Source organism: Cololabis saira, chromosome 4 (assembly GCF_033807715.1).
Source record: "Cololabis saira isolate AMF1-May2022 chromosome 4, fColSai1.1, whole genome shotgun sequence".
In the NCBI taxonomy this organism is placed as follows: Eukaryota; Metazoa; Chordata; class Actinopteri; order Beloniformes; family Belonidae; genus Cololabis; species Cololabis saira.
The window spans coordinates 42,516,793-42,539,950 of record NC_084590.1 but is presented as its reverse complement, the minus strand read 5'-3'; the positions used below and the strand labels follow the sequence as shown (position 1 = coordinate 42,539,950).

Here is a 23,158-nt window from a genome sequence, read left to right as displayed (position 1 = left end):
GCCCTCAAACTTTCCCACGCAGAGACGGAAAGAGAGAAAAGCAGCTGCTCAGACGCGGAGGGAAAGCTCGGTGCGCGCAGCGGCTCCTCCGGACACGATGCCTCCGCTCGGCAGGTCGTGGCTTCTGCTCTCCGGCTTCGTCCTCTTCTACGTGATCTACCTGCTGTTCGGGGCGCTGGTCTTCTCCAGCATCGAGCGGCCGGTGGAGGAGACGCTGCGCCGCGACATGCGGCTCCTGAAGGAGGAGTTCCTGAACCGCAGCTGCGTCAACGCCGCGTCCCTCGACCGCTTTCTGCTCCAAGTGCTGCGGGCCAACAAGTACGGCGTCTCCGTCCTCAGGAACTCCTCCTCGTCCTCCAACTGGGACCTGGCATCCTCCATGTTCTTCGCCAACACCCTGGTCACCACTGTAGGTGAGTCCAAACACGACCGCGGAGAAAGTTGGGGCTCCTGGCGGCGTCTTTGCGCACAGACTCTTCAGCCGACTGATGCAACAGTTAACTTTGAACATGACACCTCCTTTTTTTTTTTTAATCCCCTTTTGAGCAAATGAGGGGAAAATGGCATCTTTGTAATGTCTGTTTTTATTTCTGAGCCATAAATGGAGTCAAACAAGGGCGTAGGTTTGCATAGGGACGGTAGGGACATAACACTACCAACTTTTCAGGAGGCTCAAATTGTCCCCACCAACTTTTAAGCAACCTTATTTGCATTATATAATGAGTTCAGATATAAAGGTAATTTAGATTGTCTTCCCAAATGTTGTAAGGATAGAATTGACCCTACAGTTATTAAGTTAATTATTTTAAAGCAATGTATTACTCTTGTGGTGAAGGACAATGTAGGCTAACATGTAGTTCCATTATAGGTTAAGTAGTAGTTAAGAGATTATTAATAAGTTTGTATTTATTGTGTATGTTAATATAATTTGAAGTTATGTTCAAATATTGCAATTTAAATTGCATCCTGGAATATTCTGGAAGTTTTCCAAATGTTTCTTTAGTAGTTTTTGAAAACAAAGATTTGAATCGAACCGTGTATCAGGTGAACCAATTCACATGAAAGTTAGTATAAGTCGATACAGATTTATTTTGCATGGATCATTTAGCCTATCAATTAATTAGGTTCATATTCGTGACAAATGTAGCCCTGACCCCCGTTCACCCAATCTGTTTGGTCTTATTAATGTCCCGTCCCCAGCAAAAAGTGTACATGCAGGTTATGCTGTTATATCGTCCCTACCAATGTTGAGACCAAACCTACGCCCTTAAATGAAAGTGCCAATGTGTTTATTCTGCCCCGCGCGCAGGATGTGACAGATGAGCTGCAGCTGTGTAACTGCAGCCGCTGCAGAGCAAACACGGGGATCAGTCGGGGGTAAACCCTTGACTTCTGCTTTTCTGGGAAACTTTCACGTAAAATCCCCCAAAGTTGGACCTTTTTTAATTATTTATTAAGCGAGTCGGCTGGGTTGGGGCTCATTGATCAGGTTATGCGGGACTTGCCGGGCCACCAGGTCCTGAACGAGCCACTCATGGCTCATCCACGTCACCACCAGGGTTTCCACGGCTTTTGTCTCACACCTAGTTACCATTAGTGGAAAAAAACGCCTCAGAGAGAAAAGAACCGCCGACACGTGCGTAAATAAGTGTTGTTTTTGTCTTTGTGTCGCCACAGTCTGACAGTTAGGTGGAGGATGTTCGGCTGGCTGTTGAAATTTAAAACTGTAAACTTCACTACATCCTACACACTTTAGATATGGAGCCTCGTTTAGCGGAATATGTTCATTTCATTTGTGGAGGGACTTTTTTTTTTCTCATCAACTGAAGATGGATGAATATCTTAACATGAGGCTTGGAAATATTTTTAGTCCACCTTAGACTTGTTCTACCCTGGCCAACTATAGTTTTTAATTTTGACAATTCTCTGTTGAAATGGGTCTAGTGTCAATTCCTCTCCCAGCCCGCACCGGTACTTAATGTACCGAGCAATTACAAAAGTAGATTAATCTGACTGAGAGGTGCATCCAAGATGTACAAAACCTCCTGTAGTTGTCCACCAGTTTTACTACTGTTGTTTTGGATGCATCTCTGGTTGTTAACTTTTTTTTTTTTTTTTCTTGAGGAGTTTCTTTGTGCACAAATTAACAAACACAGCAGCTTCCATGAAGCTCTGTATAGAGAAACAATGTGTCGCTTAACTGGTTTTGAGTGACTTTATAATCTATTTTCATGGGAAAACCTCAAATTTTCCTGTTTTACTCGATAAAGGTTGTTTTTTTTTAAGTGTGTAGATGTGACTACATTAAGCTCTGTGAAATTAGTGAATTTGTATTTAAAGTAACGGGTTTCCTGATTTAAACAGGATGTTGACAATGGAAATCTGCACGGAGGCTTTAGTCTGCAACGTTAACTGCAACTGTCGGAAAGGAAAACACAACCCACTGTTTTGGTCCATGTTTTTATTTAATTTTGAAGCACCCTGATTGCTTTTTTAAAAGTGCTATAACAATAAAAGTTAATGTGCAAGAAGGAAGAGAATCGGCGTTCTGGCTGGCCTGGCAACCCATCCTTTTTATCTCAGCCAGCCAGAGATCCATGTGAACGACTCTTAATCCCCAACTGTCTCCCCACTCCCCCCCCCCAAGTAAGCTGTAAAACTTAGACGTCTGCAGTTGATTAAAGTCAGACATCCCAGCTTCAGGAGTGTGGGGATGAAGAATTGGCTGAGGGGGTGGGGGTCCTGATCCCAGAGGTGGCACCAGCGGGTGCTCGTTAAAAGCTGCCTCTGCCTGCAGCCGGTTGGCGCTACGACCAATCGCAACAAGATGGCGTAGTCGGAGTGACAGGAAAAAAAGCCAACGCGAAACTGAGTGGTGTGGAAGAGTGACTGAAACGAAGCATGGCGGTGAATGAAAGTCCCGTCTTCTGTTCAATTTTCCAACCGTCTCACGGTGACTTGAATGTTTTGCCTGAAAGCAGCTGATTTTTAAACACGACGCCGGTAATGAAGTGCACCGATCCACTGAGAAAAGCTCCTAGCAAGTTCACTCAGCGATGCTCCGGCCGGCCTTTATTTGAAGTTCTCCTCCTCCCGTCTGGGCCGACGGCTGCTGCAGAAGACGCTCACATGAGCAGCGAGGAAATGCAAATTCATGCCTGAAACGGAACAAGGATGACCTTTTGTGTTGAGTCTGTTCAGTCTGCTGCTGTTTCCTTCACAAGTCTGCAACTGTTGTCGTTAAATTTAGTTGTTTTCTTTAGACTAGTTGCAGTGCATCTTTAAAAGTGTGCAGGAGGAGAATCTGGTTGGTTTATCATCTAAAAACCGTCTGACAGGAAGTGAAACTGCAGGAGTCGAACCCGTCTCCTCACCACAGCAGGTTCATCACAGACACGATGAAGCTCTGGCCGCAGGAGAACCCTCGGTTACAACGGCAGCACTTCCTGTCGGCCGCATTGGCAGGGCATGCTTCCTGGTTTTGAGTTTGGCTTTAAGGACAGTTTGAAGTGTTTTTAATAAGATCCCGTCAAGTCCGCCAAAAAAAAGTGTTAAGAGGAACCAAATGCATAACTCGGCTCAAACTGTAGCACAACACCAGGGGACATCGATCGTGAGCTGGTAGGAAAGAGAAGTGGCTGTAGTCTGGAAGATGAAGTAATCAATGTGGGAAAGTAAGTGTGTGAGGTTTGTTTTAAAAGTCACACCAAGCAGAAGTGAGCTGCCAACACATGGCGTGATGACATGACTTGGTGTTTACTTTCCTGCAGTTAAACCCATTGTTTGGATGATTAAACCCTGAAGACAAACTTCTGAAAACTTAATTTAAAGGTGGTGACATTTCAAGTATCTGTAATGGAGACGGCACTAACTGACTATCATGGGACTCCAGACGACGGGGGGGGGGTTAATGTAAATTGCAGCTGGACAGTAGCCACCGCTTCCCTTCATTACGCTCAGCTCCCCACACTTGTGTGAAAATTAAAAATGTGAAAATGCCTGGAACTTCACACCGGCCGGTTAGAAAGGGGAACAGCTCTGAAGTGAGACGTACAAATGTTTCCATTGGCCTAAAGTGTGATCCAAACGTTTGCTTTGAGCTCCTCTGAAGTTCCCACCACCTCCAGCAATGAGTATAATCTCGACCGCAGCATCTCTTTCCCGAGGCATCGCGGTTGGTCCTTCCTGCCCGCAGCAACGACTCGATACAAGGAGTCTTTGAAGAGACTTCAGTAGCTACTGCAGCTCACTTCCCTTTGGGGATGAAATGTGTTTGAATTGAACTTTGGATATTTCTTTTTCTCACGTGTTTGTCATCCTCTGCTCGTGTCTCCAGGTTACGGTCACACGTCTCCCCTCTCCGACGCTGGGAAGGCTTTCTCCATCTTCTACGCCCTGTTGGGCGTCCCCTTCACCATGCTGGTGCTGACGGCCTGCGTGCAGAGGCTCATGTACCCGCTGGTCGTGGTGCCGGTCGGCCTCCTGCAGCGCACGGGCCTGAAGCCCCGGCCCGCCACCGCCCTGCACTTCGCGCTGCTGCTGGTCCTGGTGGTGCTGTGCTTCTTCCTGGCGCCGGCGGCCGTCTTCCGCGTGCTGGAGGCCTCCTGGACCTTCCTGGATGGCGTCTACTTCTGCTTCATCTCGCTGTGCACCATCGGCCTCGGGGACTTCGTGCCGGCGGCGCAGGCCGGACAGAAGAACAGAGCGCTCTATCAGGTTTCCGTGATGGGTGGGTGCAGTTATTTTTAATTTTACACCAGTTTCCAGGTTTGAACATCATAAAACGAGTTGTGGCGGCTATTTCCAGGCCCTGCTGACCATCTGCAGGGTGTGTTTGTCTTGAAAAGGCGTCGTCTGGTCGTCGTCCAGGACACGGCGGCCCTCATAACGCCGTGTTTAACCAAGCTCAAGTCTGACAAACAGAGCGAGTCTCTTCCCGCCCAGGAGTCGGGTCCCAATCTAAAGCAAAGCCGCCCCAAATGTGTTTGGAAAAATAAATGTGAGTTGTGTACTCAGCGGTGCACGCTCAGGATGTGAGGAGTCTCTGCAGGGTGGGTGGGGGGGGGGGGGGGGGGGACACGGGGTTATAATGCAAGGCTTTTAAAGCCAGTGAGGTGTGAAATCAGTCCTCTTACCGGTCGGCCAGGTTTCACCCGAGTGTGGGTCCAAAGACGGCGTTTGCATGAGCTCCTAATGGCCTTGACGTCACGGTCGCTGCTCCGTGGAAACAAACACTGAGCCGCAGGTTAATGCGGCGATGTTTACATTTCCAGCCATCTGGGAAGCCCTTCACAGGAATATCTTGGTAAAAGGTCACATGTTTTCAGAGATCGACTAGGCGGAGCCTCAAGCACGAGTGAATTACGCACAACCGAAGTGAGAAAAGGTTTCAGAAATGGCTCTTTGGTTGTTTTTTTGCTTTGTTTTCATAGTTGAAACCCATAGCTGCCGGTATGAGAAGCTGAGTTGATCAAAGGTTTGGGGTAAGATGCCTTCCTGTGATTGTCGTTGGGTTTCCATTGAATACAAATACACAGAGGATGTTGTTTTGCAGCGTTTATCTCTTGTTCCAAACCACTGAGCTTTTTAGACAGTCTGTCTTTATAAGGCAGAATCATCATCTCTGAGACTCTGTAGCAGTAAATGGACGTAGTTAAAGCAGGTATAGTCTGATGTAAACCTGCTAATGGTCTCAATCGTGTGTGAAAAGAGCAGAAAGTCATAAATCTAAATGATTTGCATGACTACATTTGATGAACACGAGTGAGATGATCAGCTGTCGGCGCAAATGCACACTATAGCTCTTCCAGTTAAATGGGTTTGTTTAGTTTTTTTTAACCTGTGATCGTGGAGGGGGGGGGGCGTTGCCGACGGATATCTTTGGCCACTTTTTTCCAGATAAACGGCTTGTGTTTGGTGCTCGTTTGATGGCGTTGTTGTCATGTGGTCTAATGTGACTCAGTGGAAGCTGAATGAGCCAAATAAATGCTTTATTTTGCTTTTTATAAAGCGGAAAAAGGAAGAGGTTGAACATCTTTGACACCCGGTGTGACGAGTTTAAAAAGACTGATGGAAACAAACCTTCTAATGAGGACAAACCTCTAACCATATGTGGGTTAAAATGTCCAATTAGTTCATTTATGCAACAGAAAAAAACAGCTCAGAACTATTTTATGGGACTTTGCAGAAAAGGCGCTCTTGTTGGTGACATGTTTGTTTAGACCAGGGGTCGGCAATCCAAAATGTTGAAAGAGCCATATTGGACCAAAAAAACGAATGTCTGGAGCCACAAAAAATGATAAGCCTTAGAATGAAGGCAACACATGCTGTATGTACCTATATTAGCCTACTATCAAAATGACTAAGCTACAAATACATAAGCGTTCATATACCTGCATAAAAGTGCAGTTTGCTCAATATCGATCACATCACACGACTCAACACATTAATTGAGTATACTGGCGCTGAATTTATGTCCTTGATTTGTTGATCAGTGACGTTACCTGCCATTTTGATGGCCCTTTCCTTCACTGTCTTAGCGGAGAGTCTGGATTGTCTCGGTTTTATTTTTGAAGTCTGCAATGAATGCAAATGATTCGGTCCAAGAAACATTGAATCAGTTATTTTTCCCCTTTGTAAAACAATCCCTTTGGCCGGTTTGTTTACAACAGCCACCTGCCTGGCACCGCCCTGCTGGTAGAAACGTGTGGCTATGACGCAAATCTTCGTTAACAGAAATGTTGAAATTTTGTATTCTACACATTTTTACAGCATTGGAAAACGTTAAGACATTAAGAATGTTTGTCCTCCTACAGAAACCATATTAAAACAAATATATTTCCCTCCCCATCTATTTCCATTTTCAAACATTTTTGAAAAAGCTCCAGGGAGCCATTAGGGCAGCGCTAAAGAGCCGCAGGTTGCCGACCCCCGGTTTAGACGTTAAGATGCTAATGACATTAAGTTGTGCTATAAAGTATTTATTTTCCCTCTAAACCATGTAAACGCAATGTTTCAGCTTTGCAGTTAGTAATTATTATTTTCTACGTTGACTGACTGCTGAACACTCGACTGCACCCGTCCTTGTCTCTCGCTTAGAACATCTCTGATCCACAAAGATGTCAGGATTGAACCACGATGCCTGGGAGGTTTTTCTCTCAGGGAACCCCGGAGGAAGAACGGTGTTGATGGATATGTGAGAGAGCTGTCACGGCTCGTATTTCCAGGATGGATAACTTCGCAGGCGGCCTTCATTCTCACCTCTGATGTGAGAAGTGGCACCTTGCCGCTTCTCGTTTTCTCCGCAGCGAGCCGAGGCCGAAAGGTCAGTTCCTCATAAATGAGAACTGCTCCTCCACTTCATCTGTGAGCCCTCTGGAAATTGAAGCTTGCTCGTCCGTGCAGCTCTTCACAAGTTAAGCTGATGTGACATTTTGAGACTCAAACTGAACATCAAGAATTGGTTTCTGATAGAAGCTCAAACTTTTTTAAAACCCTGGAGAAATCTGGTGCCACAGCTCCTAGTTTTTTTTTCATGCTCGGTGCCCCCCCTCTAACTGAATCCGGGCTGGAATGACACTTTAGTCTAAAAGTAGCTCCGACCCTGGTCGGTTTAGAGTCTGACAAATGTTTGTTGTGAGAGTGGCAGCACCTTTTCACTGGTTCTGCAGAACACGACAGAGTTTGCTTCCCAGAGCGTCTTTCTTCTGAACCGCTGCCAACGTGAACTCTTGACTTCCCATTTGCTTTAGTTGCTCTGATCCAGGCAGACGGCGCTGCATTCTCCTCAATCAGCTGTTCAGGTTTAATCTTTCTTTTATTTGGAACCAGGCCCAGCCGTTCATGTGAATCAGCTGTGATTCATACACCCCCACCTTTCCCTCGTCTCTGCAGGAAGAGTTGAGTGAAATTAACCTGAAATGGTCCCTGCAGGTCCTGAGGAGGATTGGTGACGGACGGTGGCCCAATCGACAACATGCTGTGGGTTTTTGGGGTTGTTTTTACTTTAAGTATTCTACCTTAACTTTATGTCCTTCTGACATGTTGGCTCGTTCAACACATTATTGATTATGTGAAGTTCATGTGTGAATGAACCCCCAGCGGCTGCTGATTCTGGGCTTTTCCACGGCAGCACAGCGTTCCTGACGTCACCGAAGAGTAAATACTGTGTGTTTGGAGTTTTGACAGTCAAAGTCCTCTCCTTTTACCAGACACATTGACCTTTCTGGGGCTTGATGTTTGGCGGGAATTGTGATAACAAAATCTACTGATGGGAATCTTGGCCCTGGCCTCGGTACAGAGGGTGCAAACGGATATTTTGATCCTAAAAGATTAGCTAGACGTTACAACCCGTTTATCAGAATCGTAAGGATTAGTCATCATTTTTGTGGTAGTTTAAAATCATTATGCATCCTTTTGTCCTGTCATTTCCTGCGTCGAGACAAATGAAGTGTGTTCTGGCCCACTTGACTTAAATCTACTGAAATCTCTCCAGTTTTGTTCTTGACGCGTTCAGTTTCAGTCCAGATATCCAGAGTTGTTTAAACGTATTGCATATTTTTATTATTCATCAGCTGCTGTTTTAAGTCGTGAATGCTCCACAGATGACGGATTGAAGGAGTTAAACTGTTGCTTTGAAGAGCTATGATTCATTACTGTGGATTTAAAAACATTTGGGCCTGAGGCTGTTTGGTTCTGTGAGGTCGGGTTGTGGCTGCTGATCCGAGTTCTGCTTCACCGCTGACTGTACGCTCCGTCACAATAACAGTAGTGTTAGACCTGAGGCCCCTGTAATCCTACCTGTTCCCCATCAAGAGTTGGCTTACTGGAACTGCAGCAGTTTTTTTTTTTTTTTCCCCCTCCCTTGAACAAAAAAGGTGTTTCTAGAGATTTTTATTCTTGTGTGTTACTTGGGTTTTTCATATCGGGCTACACCGGGTACTGATCCGATGCCAGACATGTCGGGGGTCCAAATGTCCCGACTGCCTGCACTTCTCTTTTTTTTTTATTTGCATATTTTCACTCACAGTTCAGAGCTTTTTTTAGAGATGTATTTCTGTTTTTTAGTTCAGGTGTTTTTCAACTCATGCAGAACAAGGGTACTTTCTCGTGTTTGCTTCATTATCGCAGTGGTTGTCTCGCTTTCTTTGGAGAATTTCTCAAACTACCTTCAAACTGGGCTGCTGACATTTATAAACTTGTTCACTGGATCAACCTCAAATACTTCTGAGGTTTGTTCCTTTTTTACATGAAATAACATTTGGAAAACTCACCCTCACGAGAGGAGTTTTCCAGTGGAAAAATGAAGCCTTGGGGCTGGAAAGCCAAGAACTCGCGACCCGTTGCTTCTCCACCTGCAGACTCGGTACTAGGGCTGGGGATCGATTCAAATTCGATTCCGATATCGATTTGGGTTAGGGTTATTAAAACAGTTTTTTCAGCTGATGCATGAATTATGACTGTAGTTCTGCAACATATGAATACTAGTATTATATTGAGATTCAACAGCAAGTATTGCAGCTAATGATGCTGTAAGGACCAATCACCTCCCAGAATGCTGATAGAACTGCTTTCAGAAACATCGTGGGGCAAAATTATCAATTTTTCCCATTTTTGAGAATTTGGTTTTTAGCATTTTATGCAAATGTAACCCCAAGACAGTATATAAAGCAAATAAATATAGACAATTTATGCAATTATTACTGAAAACTTTAATGTTTTCATACTTTTAAACATATTTAAAGACAGAAACATGGCACTAGTTAGTGCTTGTGTCCAACAAAACATTCCTTTTTTGGGCATAAAAAAAATACCAAAAGTTGTAATGATTTAAAAAAAAAAAAAAAAAAAAAAAATCAATCTTTAGACATATGAATCGATTTTTAAGAATTAATATGAGAATCGATCTTTTCAACACAGGCCTACTCGGTGCGGTTCTGGGCCTCACACTAAAACTGGGATTCTGTTTTTCTAAGAATTTACGTAGTATGAGATGTTACATGGATGTAAATACTCACAGATCCCGATTATCCCATATTTCTGACAGAATCTGACCATTTCTGATTGTACATAAATTGGACCAACCTCTAAAGAATATTTTTCAGTGCATCAGATGTTAATTTCATGGCTTTCACCGTTACGTTGTTTGAGCTTCGATAATGGCGTGAGATTCCTGCTACTCTGGGATGACTTGTGTCTTTGCCTCCCTTCCAGTCTACCTGTTTGTGGGTCTGATGATGATGTACCTCCTGCTGCGATCCTTCCACAAGATGGCCGACGTGCACGGCCTGACCACCCTACTGCAGCTGCCGCGCTGCGAGGAGTCCGACCTGGACGACGACAGGGAGCAGATGGTGGACGACGACCTCAGGCCGTCTCGCCGGAAAGACAAAGCCGCCAGCAAGCCCCTGGACCCGGCGTCGCAGCAGTCGTACAACACCATCAACAAAGGCTGAGCCGCAGCAGAATCGGTGGGCTGAATCTGAACTCTTCTTTAAAACTCATTTATTTTTTTTAATCTCATGAGATGCCTTGAAAGGAGACGTAATGAGGAATTGAGATGAGTTTTAAGATTCAGCCTGTGAGAGCACCAACGGTTCGACGGTAGCAACCTCCCTGAACTTTATATAAAATTTAAAAAAAAAAAAAAAAAAACAGCACAGATGTTTTACCTCTTCTACACTGGTGTAACTGTGGTGTGTTTACAGCCTCAGGAATGCACGTGACGGGTTTGGGCCAAAAAAAGAATTGGATTCGTGATTCCAGACCATTTTGTGTGTCTGTGGTTTTTGTGCCACAAATGTGGGACTTAACAAGTATTGTCTTAATGGAAAGTGTTTTATGTGGGTGCGTTGTTCAGCCTCATTCCTGACCGTCCAGTCATATTTATAACGAGGATCAGTCCATTACATTTGCACTGGTTTAATGCATCTCAACGGTATGATCACCACGGCAGCGACGTTTCTTTACCAAACGTAAACTCGTAGGGAGAACTTCAGACGATGCATCAATTTCCTGTATGACAGCAGTTGGTGGTGGGTTTTTGGTTTTTCCTCACCTGGGTCAGCCTTGAAGAGCCAAATAACAGACCAGTGTTGGCGTCGGGGCTGTCCTGTGGACCGGTGCTGCCCCCTGGTGTCCGCGGGTATTTATTACAAGAAGTTAACAGCGTTAATTCTCCAAGAAAGGTTTAAAAGGGTCCAAATTAAACAGTGAAAGGAAGAAAATGAGAATAAATTTAAGTTTTGATCGAGAGTGTAATTGATTTTTAATCTAAAACCAAAGTCAAACACAGCCTGCTCTGCATCTGTGGGTTACGAGAGAACTTGAGAAGCACTTTAATAGTATAAGGTTTGCAAACATCAAAGTAAACAATTAACAGGATCCATCTTTGATACTGTAAAATTATGTCCATGTTTGTTTTGTAACATTAATTTAACATGTTTGTGCTAGACAATCGTATATGAATAAAAGTTGTTGCCTTGTACCAAATTTGTCTTCACTGTCAGTTTTTTTTTTTTGTTTTGTTTTTACTTTCTGATGTTTTTTTGTTTTTTTAAATAGACTAAAATGGTGACCATTAAAACTTTGAAGACGCTGAGTCAAAGCCACAAAAATGTAGTTTTACATCATTCTCAATAATGCAGGACAGGATTGTCTCAGAAAATTAGAATATTGTGATTTTCTGTAATGCAATTACAAAAATGTCATACATTCTGGATTTATTACAAATCAACTAAAATATATTACAAGCCTTTTATTTTAATATTGCTGATCATGGCTTACAGCTTAAGAAAACTCAAATCCTATCTCAAAAAATTAGAATATTCTGGGAATCTTAAACTTTAAGCCATAATCAGCAATATTAAAATAAAAGGCTTGCAATATTTCAGTTGATTTGTAATTAATCCAGAATGTATGACTTTTTTTTTTTTTAATTGCATTACAGAAAATAAATAACTATCACAATATTCTAATTTTCTGAGACAGTCCTGTATAGACGCATCCATTAATCCTCAATGGTTACTAACCAGAAACTGACTCGTGATTTACTGAACTAAAACAAAAAAGGCCGTTTTTTGAATTGTGGAAATGACTGATTTGATGACCAACCCTTTAAAGCACAGGTCAGACTCCGGCCTTTAGATGCATCCTTGCATCAACACGCCTTATTATTGGGCATTTCCAGCGAGTCATCAAGGTCTGCACAACTCTTTTAATGACGGGTCACTTGTGTCATCTAGTGCTGTCAACGTAACCAGACCTGGGGATGAACGTGTGACATGTCACTAATATCCTGGTAGAGATGATGACACTTCAGTGCGGCGTATTCAAGTGTTAGTTTTAGAGAATTATACAGGATGTCTGACAGAAGAAAAACACCAATTTATCTTTATTCAAACGTAAGTAAAAAAAAAACAAGTCAGCATTTTATTGGATACAAACTGAAGTTAACAATGTCAAAAACCTTTATTCTGCATCCAAGTGCTTAAAGGTAAGACTTAATTTCCAGGTTTTCCTATCTGTTTGACCAATAACTTTTCATTTTAGATAAAGAGGCATGAGACTGGCACTACTTTAAGGCCCCGAGAGTTAACATTTAATGTAACCACACTTGGTACAAAAGTACCTCCCCTTTTAAACCCTCTTGTGTAGACATTTAATTGGATGAACCTACTGAGGACTACGGAAGCATATTGCATTCACTTGAGGGAAAAAAAAAATCTGCTCTTTTTCTCAGTTAATGAGTTAACAAGAAGCCGTCATTCACTTGAGAGCTCGATTTCATGGAAGCAAACATGTTCCACCTGTCCAGTTTAATGCAGTTTTATTTTGCTTTTTGCTTGAAACATTGGGAGATACTTTTGTCTTTAAGTTTTTAAGATGGTATTATTACTTTGTCGACTTTGCGCAGGCACCTCAGGACTGGTTGTTCAGACGGAAAGCCCATTCTGATCTGCTGGACATTGAAACTTTTCTCCAGGATCAGTTGAACAAGTATGGCATGCTTCACGGATATAAGATGATGCATCTGAAATGCATTCAGGCTGGCTACGTGGTGATTCAAGAGACAATCAGGCAATTGTTGAAAATACTGGATCTCCACGGAGTGCAACTGAGGGGCCGGAATCGGCATCGGCGACATTTGTATCAGAATCCAGGCCCGAACTTTTTATGGCTTGTAGATTGTAGTTTGATAAACTCAAACCATATGGGATCTGCATCTGTAACAGGTCTCAGGCTGAGAGTCTGTACACATAAGATTCCTGTAAAAACAGCAGAAAGAATGAAACAGGCGACAAGTGCTTCTGTTAACTGCAGCTTCAATCAGCAGAATTTGTATTTGCTTTTCTTTGTCTGTATTCACATGTCCTTTTGTCAATACAAAATCCATATCAAAAAGGAAACAAAACTAATCAGCTTATTACAACCGCTTCTGCTCTCAAATAAAACACACTTCCCATTTCACCTTAACAAAATCTTTTACGACTGCATTAATAGATCAACATTCAGTTCATTTACTGAGCTAAACAAAATGACTTTACCATTGGATGTACAATTATCAGATTATGATGTTTAACGTCACTCATAGTGCAAATAAAATAAAAAAAATAAAAACGTATAGGGATATTAAAACATCCCTCTCAGAGAAAAGACACTCCCAAAATAAAACATTGAACAAAATAACATAAAATGTGACCATACATTTTGTGTGTGCACACAATGGTGCAATAGACGGTTTTTCACGAATGGTGATATGGCACATGCATACTACAAGTAGTGACCCCAAGGTCATCGCTGGATACTTTATTGATGAGGTGTTAGCAAGGAATGGGACTGCTAACCGAATTCCATCAGACCTGGGGACAGAGAACTGTTAACGTGGAGCAGATGTTCATGAGACATGATCATATGGACGAATTTTCGGGAAAAGGCTATTTGTACGGATCAAGCAATCATAACCAACGGATAGAGAACTGGTGGGGATTTTTAAGGAAGCAACTAAAATATTCTGACTACTTCTCTGGTGACTTCCTAGACAAAAGTCTGATACAATTCACATGTCTTGAAATAATCGAGGTAAGAAATTTGTAACCTTATTGTTATAGAAATGTATAACTCAAAGTTGTGATGGGTTATTTTATGTTGTTTTTGTGTTTTATATTGTGACAACAATAGGTCTGCTTAGGTTTAAGCACAAAACCACTTGGTTAAGGTCAAGCAAACTGTAAAAGTTGTATAGTTTCCTTAGTTAAGGTTAGGAAAAGATCAAGGTTTGGGTTAAAATGATCACTTGAAACGTGGTTAACACTTCTTTAAAGTTAGGCAACCTCTGTCGTCATGGCAACAGTAAACACCACGACAGTCGTTAAAATACCCGTTTGTGTCGCCAGAAAAACGGGTGCAAAATGTGGCGATGTCTACGGGGTTTTGTTGATTGTGGTCGTGAACACTGCTTTTGCAACTTTCTGCCAATTAACTATCAAACCAGCTCCCAACCCGCATCCTCCATCAGACCATATAGATGTCATCTGAACTACGTCATTTATAAATGTTGACATGATACACATTGAAATGTAGATATTCAACGAACGATTCAGAAACGTAGGCCTACTATGTCATCATTTTATTCTGGCGACTAGGTTGGAGAGAGGGGTGTCTTCTTTTTGCCCTCAGAGACAGTTGGACTGTGATCATATTCACATGATATGGAGAGCCTGGGGCTTATTCTTTTCAAATAGGATATAACAGGCATCCATTTGAGGGTATGTGCAATGAAAAAGATATTATATTAGCCTATCATATGACCATACATAAAAATTTATTTTGCCTGCAGTTGGTTTTTCAACCATGTGAACTCATTTTCTTTTTCTTAATATATAGAGAGAACTACAGGATGTTGTTCTCCTCTGGAACACTCACAGAATTCGTCCATGCAGAAATGCAGTGTCTCCAGGTGGACGTCCAGTGATGATGTACACCATACCCCACCTCTTTGGTGCTTTGGTACCTTAAAGAGGTATCCCGACGGAAGATGCAGGCATGCTGGGAGGAATGCCTTCAGAGAGGACCATATCCCTGTGATAAGACTGTGTTTGACATATGTTGCTTTGCCATGGAAAACAGTCTCCATCCACCCATCTCTCCAGGGGAAGCCATTGAGCTTTACATGTTCCTACGCAGTACTCGAGTTGAGGGGGGATGGCATCCCCCCTGAAATAAAAACGGTCAAAATCATCCCCCCCTGAAATAAAAAACAGTCAAAATCATCCCCCCTGTAAAACTGCCATCCCTCCTTTCCATCCCTTATGTCATTTCATCAATGAATGTGGTTTTACTGCTATTTCAACATTTAGAGTCATCACCAGAAAAATTACACCAGAAAAATAACTTATTTGACAATTTTCACCTGTTTCAAGTAAATTTTCACTTGAAATAAGTAGAAAAATCTGCCAGTGGGACAAGATTTATCTTCTCATTACAAGCAAAAAAAATCTTGTTCCACTAGATTTTTGTACTTATTTTAAGTGAAAATCTACTTGAACCAGGTGAAAATTGTTGTTTTTCCCCGTGATGAGTCTTGTTTAAAGTGTAATGAGATTTTTTTACTAAAATTAGACATTTTAACTAGAAATAAGACAAATATTCTTGTTAAGATTTTGAGTTTTTGCAGTGATCCATGTTACTTATCCTGTGAAGGACAGAGTCATATTGATAAGTTCAGAAAACTGTTTTTTATTGTTGTGTTTTGATGTATTTGATGTAAGCCCAGTGGATATTTAAAGCTTACAGAAGGCTGCATTTAACTGCTGCTATGTCATTCCTGCAGTATTTCTGCAGGTGTTTTGGTCACTGCTATTATTTGTAATATATTATATTATTTGTAATCAGCACAAATTATCTGTCCCCATATGATAAAATCCACCATCCCCCCTGATTTTTTTTTTTACAACTCGAGTACTGTTCCTACGTGCTTATAAACATGCCGAAATTTAATAATCACAAGTTGATCTACACAGGATCAAGTGACTGAAAGTGAGCACCCACCCACAGCCAAAATGACAAATTTTCTAAGGGTGGAAAATGTTATGGACTGTGAATTACACTTATAAGTGTTTGACAGAGTGCTGTGTTTAAGTAATGAATAACAGTGAACTCTAATAATTGATGTCTTCCCTCTGAGCTTCATGTCACCTCCTCGTTTTATTAATCACTATGGAAAAAATATTTCAACCAGAGAAACGGGGGCAGTCCTGCAACTGCATATGAGACATTGTATGTTGCCATTGTGAAAAATGGCAAATTTGTCCTCATGGTGGAACTATTTAACATGACCAAATGTGGTCTGATGCACTTTGGCAATCCCTTACCATACTTCATGTAGGCTGTCCCGTTTGCAATGGACACAGACACAGGATACCTGTCTTTTCTGCTTAGAAATTAGATTGTGCAAACTCCTATCTGTGCAGCATTAAAATGACATCTTATAAACTGATCAACTGTGGAATTTCCTGGTGGATAATGTGTCAGTAATTACTATGTTCACTCTGTCAGGGTTAAATGGCACAACAAACTACAGTCACTCTCTCTGCTCCCACTTTGCTGTGTTACTGTGTGATTTGGCCGGTAAATGTGACCAGTATTGTGACGATCATTACAGATAAAAGCCTTCATGAACTCATGTACATTTTCTTCTGTAATCTGTGCATTAATGGACTTCATGGGACAGCAGGCTTTCATCCAAAATTCCTCATGGATCTTCTGTCTACCACTCTTGTCATCTCTTTGGATGTTTTCTGCGGGGTTTGGTTATACACTCATCCACTTGTACAATAACATCAAGATCAAGGATATGTGGCTCACACATACTGTACCAAAGATTCATGCTGTTTATTGGTTAATTGGTAAAGTAACTTGTTTTGTCTCTACAGCAAGCGTTGTTATCCCGGCTTTTACTTCTACTTTGTTTGGGCATGTTATTTTTAGTTTTGTTGTGTGTATATATATATATATATATATATATGTGATTGGAACATGTCTAACATCCCAAGAGAATCGGAGCAAGTTTATGCAGACATGTCTGCCACATTCGTTGTGTTTAGTTATTATAGTTGTGTGTTTGCTTTTTGTTTTGTTGTACATGTGATTTAGCTCTGAGCAGTTATCACAAAGTGGCCAGAATGTTATGGTGATTGAATTTCTAGAGTGTCTATCATAAGTTTTTCTGTAGGGAAGTGAAAAACTATAATCAGGCAGAAAGAAGTTTATATTTGTACATGCACATCATTATCGTGCATGGTTTTCATAGTGATGTACAGTTATGTAATCACATCATGTGTATTATCTTTACTGTACATGTACTGTATGTCAATATCAGTAAATCATTGTCTTATCTCAAATAATTGTGCCATGTTTGTAGCTTTATATTATTGAAAACACATTGCTGATAAAGGATTCAGTGTCTTAAATGACTGTAAGCATAAAGATTCAGATGTATTATCAATGACTTGCAACAACAGGATAATCTCATCCTAATGTGCATTTCTTCAACAATCTATTTCTAAATTCATAATACGGTTGATTTAAAGTTACTTTAAAAAAAAATCTACTTAATGGACATTCATTAGTCATTTGTTCCTGTTTATTGAGTGTACAGTATAGTCCAAAAACTCAGAGAACCAGCTACAGCACTTATGAGCAGTAATCTCACATCGTAATCCAATCTTCTGCCCAATGATGAACAATTTAATTATTTGTGGAAACTCATCTGACTAGACAAGTCAACTTCCAAAAGACACTTTAATGTACCAAAACTAAAGCCTGTTGTCTTTAATTAACACTGTTGTTGCACAATAAAGTATGGCAAATTGCAGCAAACCCTAACACTAATAAAAACTGAAAGAGAAAACAAGTCAAACCCATAAAATAACCACAGCGGTGACAAACGTGAGGCAATCACACTATGAAATAAATGTTGAAAAGATCATCATATTTACTTAGACACAACAATTTGTAACCCTCATACATCTTCTGCATTTCCAGCACACTGGGGAAGAACTCCCTGAGAGTTGGTCCTGCGACTGCTGCAATATTATCCAGTGCATATTTTGGTTGCTGGATTATTTGCTTGTGGGCCACCTGGAGAAGCACAGCTTTCAAGTTCTCTTGTGTTGGTACCGTTCTTACTCCCATGCGATCCATAAGATCAAGAAGCTCACCTTCATCACCACCGACAAGAGCCTCTGGCAAAGCATTGGACAAGACATCACGCTCAGACTGACTAAGATACAACATCAGGGAGTCGAACAGTAAATCAGGTGAGACCGAATGTTCACCAAATGTGATTGCTGCTGTAAAGGCTTGAGCCAACCGAAAAGGAAAATATCCATGGTCCCTCAATCCCTTGACCAATATCCTCCCAACAGACTTCCATTCTTCCTGTTGCCATGTTGTGGATAGTGATGGCACCCTCACATCTGCTCCTTCCGCTGCACGGTCTAAAAATTCTGTCCAGAAGGCAGGATACACATCCCTGGACACACCATCAGCATCTGCCCCCTTTTCATCAGTGAAGCTGTATTTCACAGAGTAGCTCATCATTGCTTCATCCTTGAATTGAGTTATCAGTTCATCTAAGAGATTCCCTTTGTGTAGTTTCACTGTCACATACGAAGGTTTATAGGTAGGACTTGGCGGGCCAGCAGGCACTGGCTCAGATTTAATAGGAGTTGAGGTGTAGGCGATGGGCTTTTCTTCTGGCTCTTCTTTTGGGAGGATAGGCTCAATTAAGGTTTTATCATCAAGATCACCTAAAAATGGTCCACCTTGCGAAGGACCAAAAGTGACCTCTGTCTTGATCAAAGATGGCAGTGTTTTCTGTGTCAGCTGCTCATCATTTTCGGGTGTGTTTTTCTGATGCTCATCTGACCTTGCTGCCTCTGTCTGTTCATCAGCTCCTTCTGCCATTTCTGTGAACATTTCATCTCCATTGATCAGACTTTCTGTGAGCAAGTAAAATCTTAATACCCCAAATTTTCTTGTCTCATAGAGCTGCCCCACAGTAACACCCTCTTCAAGGTATGCTCCCTGAAAGTCAACAATGTCGTGGCTGAACTTTTCCCACTTTCCCTTTGTCGATTTCTCATTGGGGAAAAATAGCTTTTTAGCTTGGGTCATAATCTCTATTTTTGTGCCATTCTTGGAAATGTCCATAAGTTTGGTTCCTCCACCACAGCGTTTTCTCACTTGTCTCTTGTTATGTATCCACCCTAATTCAATTTTTCTTGTCATCTTCAAGGCCCTTTTATTATTTCTTAGATAGACCTTTGTTGGCTGCACAGAATACTCCTCAACATCTTGATCTTTGTTGCTTGTTGTGACCATCTTTCTTCTAAGTTTTTCAAATAAAGACTGTCTTTGAGAATCATCTCTGCCTCTTCTCTGTTTTTCCATACAGAAACGCCTTGTAGCAATCCTATCACCCAGTGCTGGAATGTAAGCAGTCATAGTAACGTCATCTATGTCTCCAACTACCGAGCTGTCAATCTGTAACGAAAACAAAACAATACATTAAGACATAATATTGGTTATCTTAAGTCTAAGAGGGCTCAGCTTAAAATATGCTGCACTTATATCCAAAACTACTTATTTCTGTGCTGAAACTGTGTTAAAATCCAGGACAACCAATTATAAATGCCCACAATCCAGATGATAAAATAATGAACTATATGAGTGACAAGAGCATTTGTAGCAGGCATGCATTATACAAAAATCAACAATGTATTACTTCTGCTAAACTTATATTTCAACAACAGGTCCTTAAAAAGGCACTTAATCCTGTTCACTTCATTTTTTATTTTACTGTCTTGCAATTGGTTTCACATGAATCATGGGATTTATTGTCATTTCAACCCCAAGTGCTCCATATCATCAAAGTGTAAACTAGACATGTGGGTTAAGAATTTCAGTGACAGACATGCTTGTAATACCAACCACTAACATGGCTCACTGGAACATGTTGCTTCATCATTAATGCATCACTTACACTTAAAGGAGCATGAGGCAGGATTTATGAAAAAAAAGTGTATACGCAATATTTTATTTTGTAAAATATTTGTATTTGGTCCACTCTAACCACTGACATTTAGGAATGAATGTGCTGTGACTTACACGATCCTGCTGCATTTTGTGAATATACTCCTCAGGAACCCCTCGGTTATGAAGAAATGTCCACAGACCATCATCTTGTGGGAGCGGGGGGTTTGAGGATGTAGACATAGTTGGCCCTGTATGAATGTAGGAAAAAGGCAGAATTCAAATTTTGTTGCACCAACAAATCTAAGATGGACATCTGTACCTTCAAATATAAAGTGCAATTGCTTTTAATATCTCAAAACTGTATTGAGACATTTTTTTTAAATGTAAACGATAAGGGCCAAGAGTGTCATGACGTTGCCAATTGATATGAAAGCATAAAATATATTATATTTTTTATATATATATATATGTATTGACTGTATAGGAACTGTATCTATAATCATTTGGAAGTAAATATGTCTTAAGCATTTGAATGAGCACATTTAAATCATCTGTTAAAAATAACATTACCCAAATAGTAGATAAGACTAGACTCAAAAAATGCAATTAGACTCGGGGTGACTTCGGACAGTATAGGCCAAAAACATAATGTTGGAGCTATTTGTCACTTTTGGATTATTTAATCATTTATTATTTAGTTAGTTTTTGTGGTTTAGTTTTGGGAGCACACTTTTAGTTTGTTTATGATATTTAGTATTGATTAAGTTTATTTTGGTACTTAACCATGCTTTTATTTTGAAGGTACTGTACAATAACACGTGCAATAAATCATATGTGCAATATCTGCCTGTCTACCCCACACACATTCTACCTGCCTATTTGCGCTGTTTCTTTTTTTCCAATGTACTGTATATAATGTTCATACTTTGTAATTATATATATTTTTTACTTTTTCTTACTCCCCTGCATGTGTGTGTTAAGTGTACTGCTGCCAACAAAGTGAGTTTCCCCACTGAGGGAGAAAATAAAGGATTATCTTATATTATCTTACTGGGTAGCTGGAGCACACCGGGTGAGATTACATACAGGACTGTCTCAGAAAATTAGAATACTGTGATTTTCTGTAATGCAATTAAAAAAAATAAATAAAATAAATGTCATACATTCTGGATTCATTACAAACCAACTGAAATATTGCAAGCCTTTTATTATTTTAATATTGCTTATCATGGTTTACAGCTTAAGAAAACTCAAATATCCCATCTCAAAAAATTTGAATATTCTGGGAATCTTAAACTGTAAGCCATAATCAGAAATATTAAAATAATAAAAGGCTTGCAATATTTCAGTTGATTTGTAATGAATCCAGAATGTATGACTTTTTTTTTTTTTTTTTTTTTTTTAATTGCATTACAGAAAATAAAGAACTTTATTTTATTTATTTATTTATATTCTAATTTTCTGAGACAGTCCTGTATAGGGGTTGGCAGACACAGGTGAGGCAGGCTCCTGGGAGGACAGATGTTTTTTTTACCAGGGCAAGAGAGGCAGCAAAGAGCCATTTTTCTTTGTTTGTTTGCCAGTGAAATAAAACCTCAAGAAACTTTATTTTTTGCCTGGACAATGGACTCTGTTATATCCTGCGTAAATTCACTACCTAGGTGTCTCAGTGGCCTTTTGATTTGACTCAGTTTATTATAGTTTGATACTTTTGAGTTTTATTTTATTTACCTATTTATTTTTTAATAATTCACCTGGAGGACAAATAGCCACTACACATAATGAGGTCAGTAGTGTTGAGACATAGGTCTGCTCATTTACCTGTGATTCACTGCACAACAGAAAGCTAGTTCTGAAAAATATGACTTGCTTCGAGAACGAGAACTCCTACAGTTACAATAGGGCCTTCGCACTGTAAGTGCTCGGGCCCTAATTATGAGAACTCTAACACGAAGAGCCGTCTTCTCCCTGTGTTAAAATGAGAAATATTGAGCATCTTGTGAAGTTCTATTTATATATTTATAATATATTTAATATTACGACTTTATTCTCAAAATATTACGACTTTATTCTCAAAATATTACGACTTTATTCTCAAAATATTACGACTTTATTCTCAAAATATTATGACTTTATTCTCATATTATTATGACTTTATTTTTGTCTTAGTTTGGCCCTAATACTCCGTCGTAGTATCCTGCTGGCAATACACAGTGAAGAAAAAATATCAACAAATACTGCTTAAGATACGCAAATGTATAATGACAAACCTAAGGAGAGGACACACGTAAGGAAACCACAGCGATGCCAGTAGAACATCAGCCAAACAAGTGCAAAAAGGAACTCAATAAACACTAGTGTGTTTGCAGCAGAGCGAGAGACTACTGTCTCTGATACTAGAAAGACTCTGTATATTTGGGCATTTCAGGTAGTCTGATAGCATATTGTATTTGACTCTTTCTTTAACATCAACAAACGCCGTGTCATTAATCATTATGCACAACACAAAAACGCATGTACTGAAATTATAACCGATAAACCGCTATGGATAACCAGCGATTAGCTTAATGCTAACGTAACATTGGAAATCCCATAGACATGCTAACGCATTAGCGTCGCTCGCGTTTTTAAAGTTTTCCTCCCAGTCCCAAACTATCATCTATTTCCGAACACCATCAGAGGTAGGTTTAACATAAAAGGCAAGTGTTACTCACAAGCATATGCTCTTTGGGGTTCAGCAGAGAAAAAATGAGTACATGGAAAACAACAGCTTTGCTGAAATGCTTTCTCCAGTGGAAAAGGAAACTACGGTAAGTCTACATGGACAAAAAGCACAGCACAGTCAACATTTACAGCTCTATGGAAAGGCAACAGTTACTTTACATAATTTGGCATGTAACTAATACGAAAACAAACAAAAAAACATATAATTAATACCTTAAGATACCATACCTGTATTAACCCCGTTCTTGAAATCAGCACTGTATGAGGGTTTTTAGCAGCAGCAACCGTAGGCTACTCCATGCAGGTCACGTGGCAGCTTGTCGCAGGTTATAAACAGAGCAGATTTTTTTTTTGTCATTAAAACTTTTTTCGAAATTCTGAGATAATTATCTCGTTA

General features: G+C 40.6%; 2 protein-coding genes and 1 pseudogene across 2 annotated transcripts; 2 read left to right on the top strand and 1 right to left on the bottom strand.

Annotated features, from left to right (window-relative positions):
- Positions 1 to 13: 13 nt before the first annotated feature.
- kcnk6 (potassium channel, subfamily K, member 6) lies at positions 14 to 11,490 on the top strand. Its single transcript, XM_061719837.1, has 3 exons — positions 14 to 413; positions 4,337 to 4,729; positions 10,213 to 11,490. The coding sequence occupies exons 1-3, from the start codon at positions 98 to 100 to the stop codon at positions 10,452 to 10,454; spliced, it is 951 nt and encodes a 316-aa protein (XP_061575821.1). The 5' UTR covers positions 14 to 97; the 3' UTR covers positions 10,455 to 11,490.
- Positions 11,491 to 15,967: 4,477 nt separating this feature from the next.
- On the bottom strand, positions 15,968 to 22,853 carry LOC133441985 (uncharacterized). Its single transcript, XM_061719836.1, has 3 exons — positions 22,752 to 22,853; positions 20,170 to 20,285; positions 15,968 to 19,545 (listed from the first exon to the last, which is right to left on the bottom strand). Exons 2-3 carry the CDS (start codon positions 20,275 to 20,277, stop codon positions 17,956 to 17,958), a joined length of 1,698 nt encoding a protein of 565 aa, XP_061575820.1. The 5' UTR covers positions 20,278 to 20,285; positions 22,752 to 22,853; the 3' UTR covers positions 15,968 to 17,955.
- On the top strand, positions 16,509 to 17,381 carry LOC133442574 (olfactory receptor 5AR1-like; annotated as a pseudogene).
- Positions 22,854 to 23,158: the final 305 nt, after the last annotated feature.

Excerpts from the sequence above, each read along its gene's own strand:
- kcnk6 (XM_061719837.1), top strand. The coding sequence starts at position 98 with ATGCCTCCGCTCGGCAGGTCGTGGCTTCTGCTCTCCGGCTTCGTCCTC. Across the intron at positions 414-4,336 it reads CACCCTGGTCACCACTGTAG|GTTACGGTCACACGTCTCCC; the intron begins GTGAGTCCAAAC and ends TCGTGTCTCCAG. Across the intron at positions 4,730-10,212 it reads CTATCAGGTTTCCGTGATGG|TCTACCTGTTTGTGGGTCTG; the intron begins GTGGGTGCAGTT and ends CCTCCCTTCCAG.
- LOC133441985 (XM_061719836.1), bottom strand. The coding sequence starts at position 20,277 with ATGTCTACATCCTCAAACCCCCCGCTCCCACAAGATGATGGTCTGTGG. Across the intron at positions 19,546-20,169 it reads ACAAAATGCAGCAGGATCGT|ATTGACAGCTCGGTAGTTGG; the intron begins GTAAGTCACAGC and ends TTTTCGTTACAG.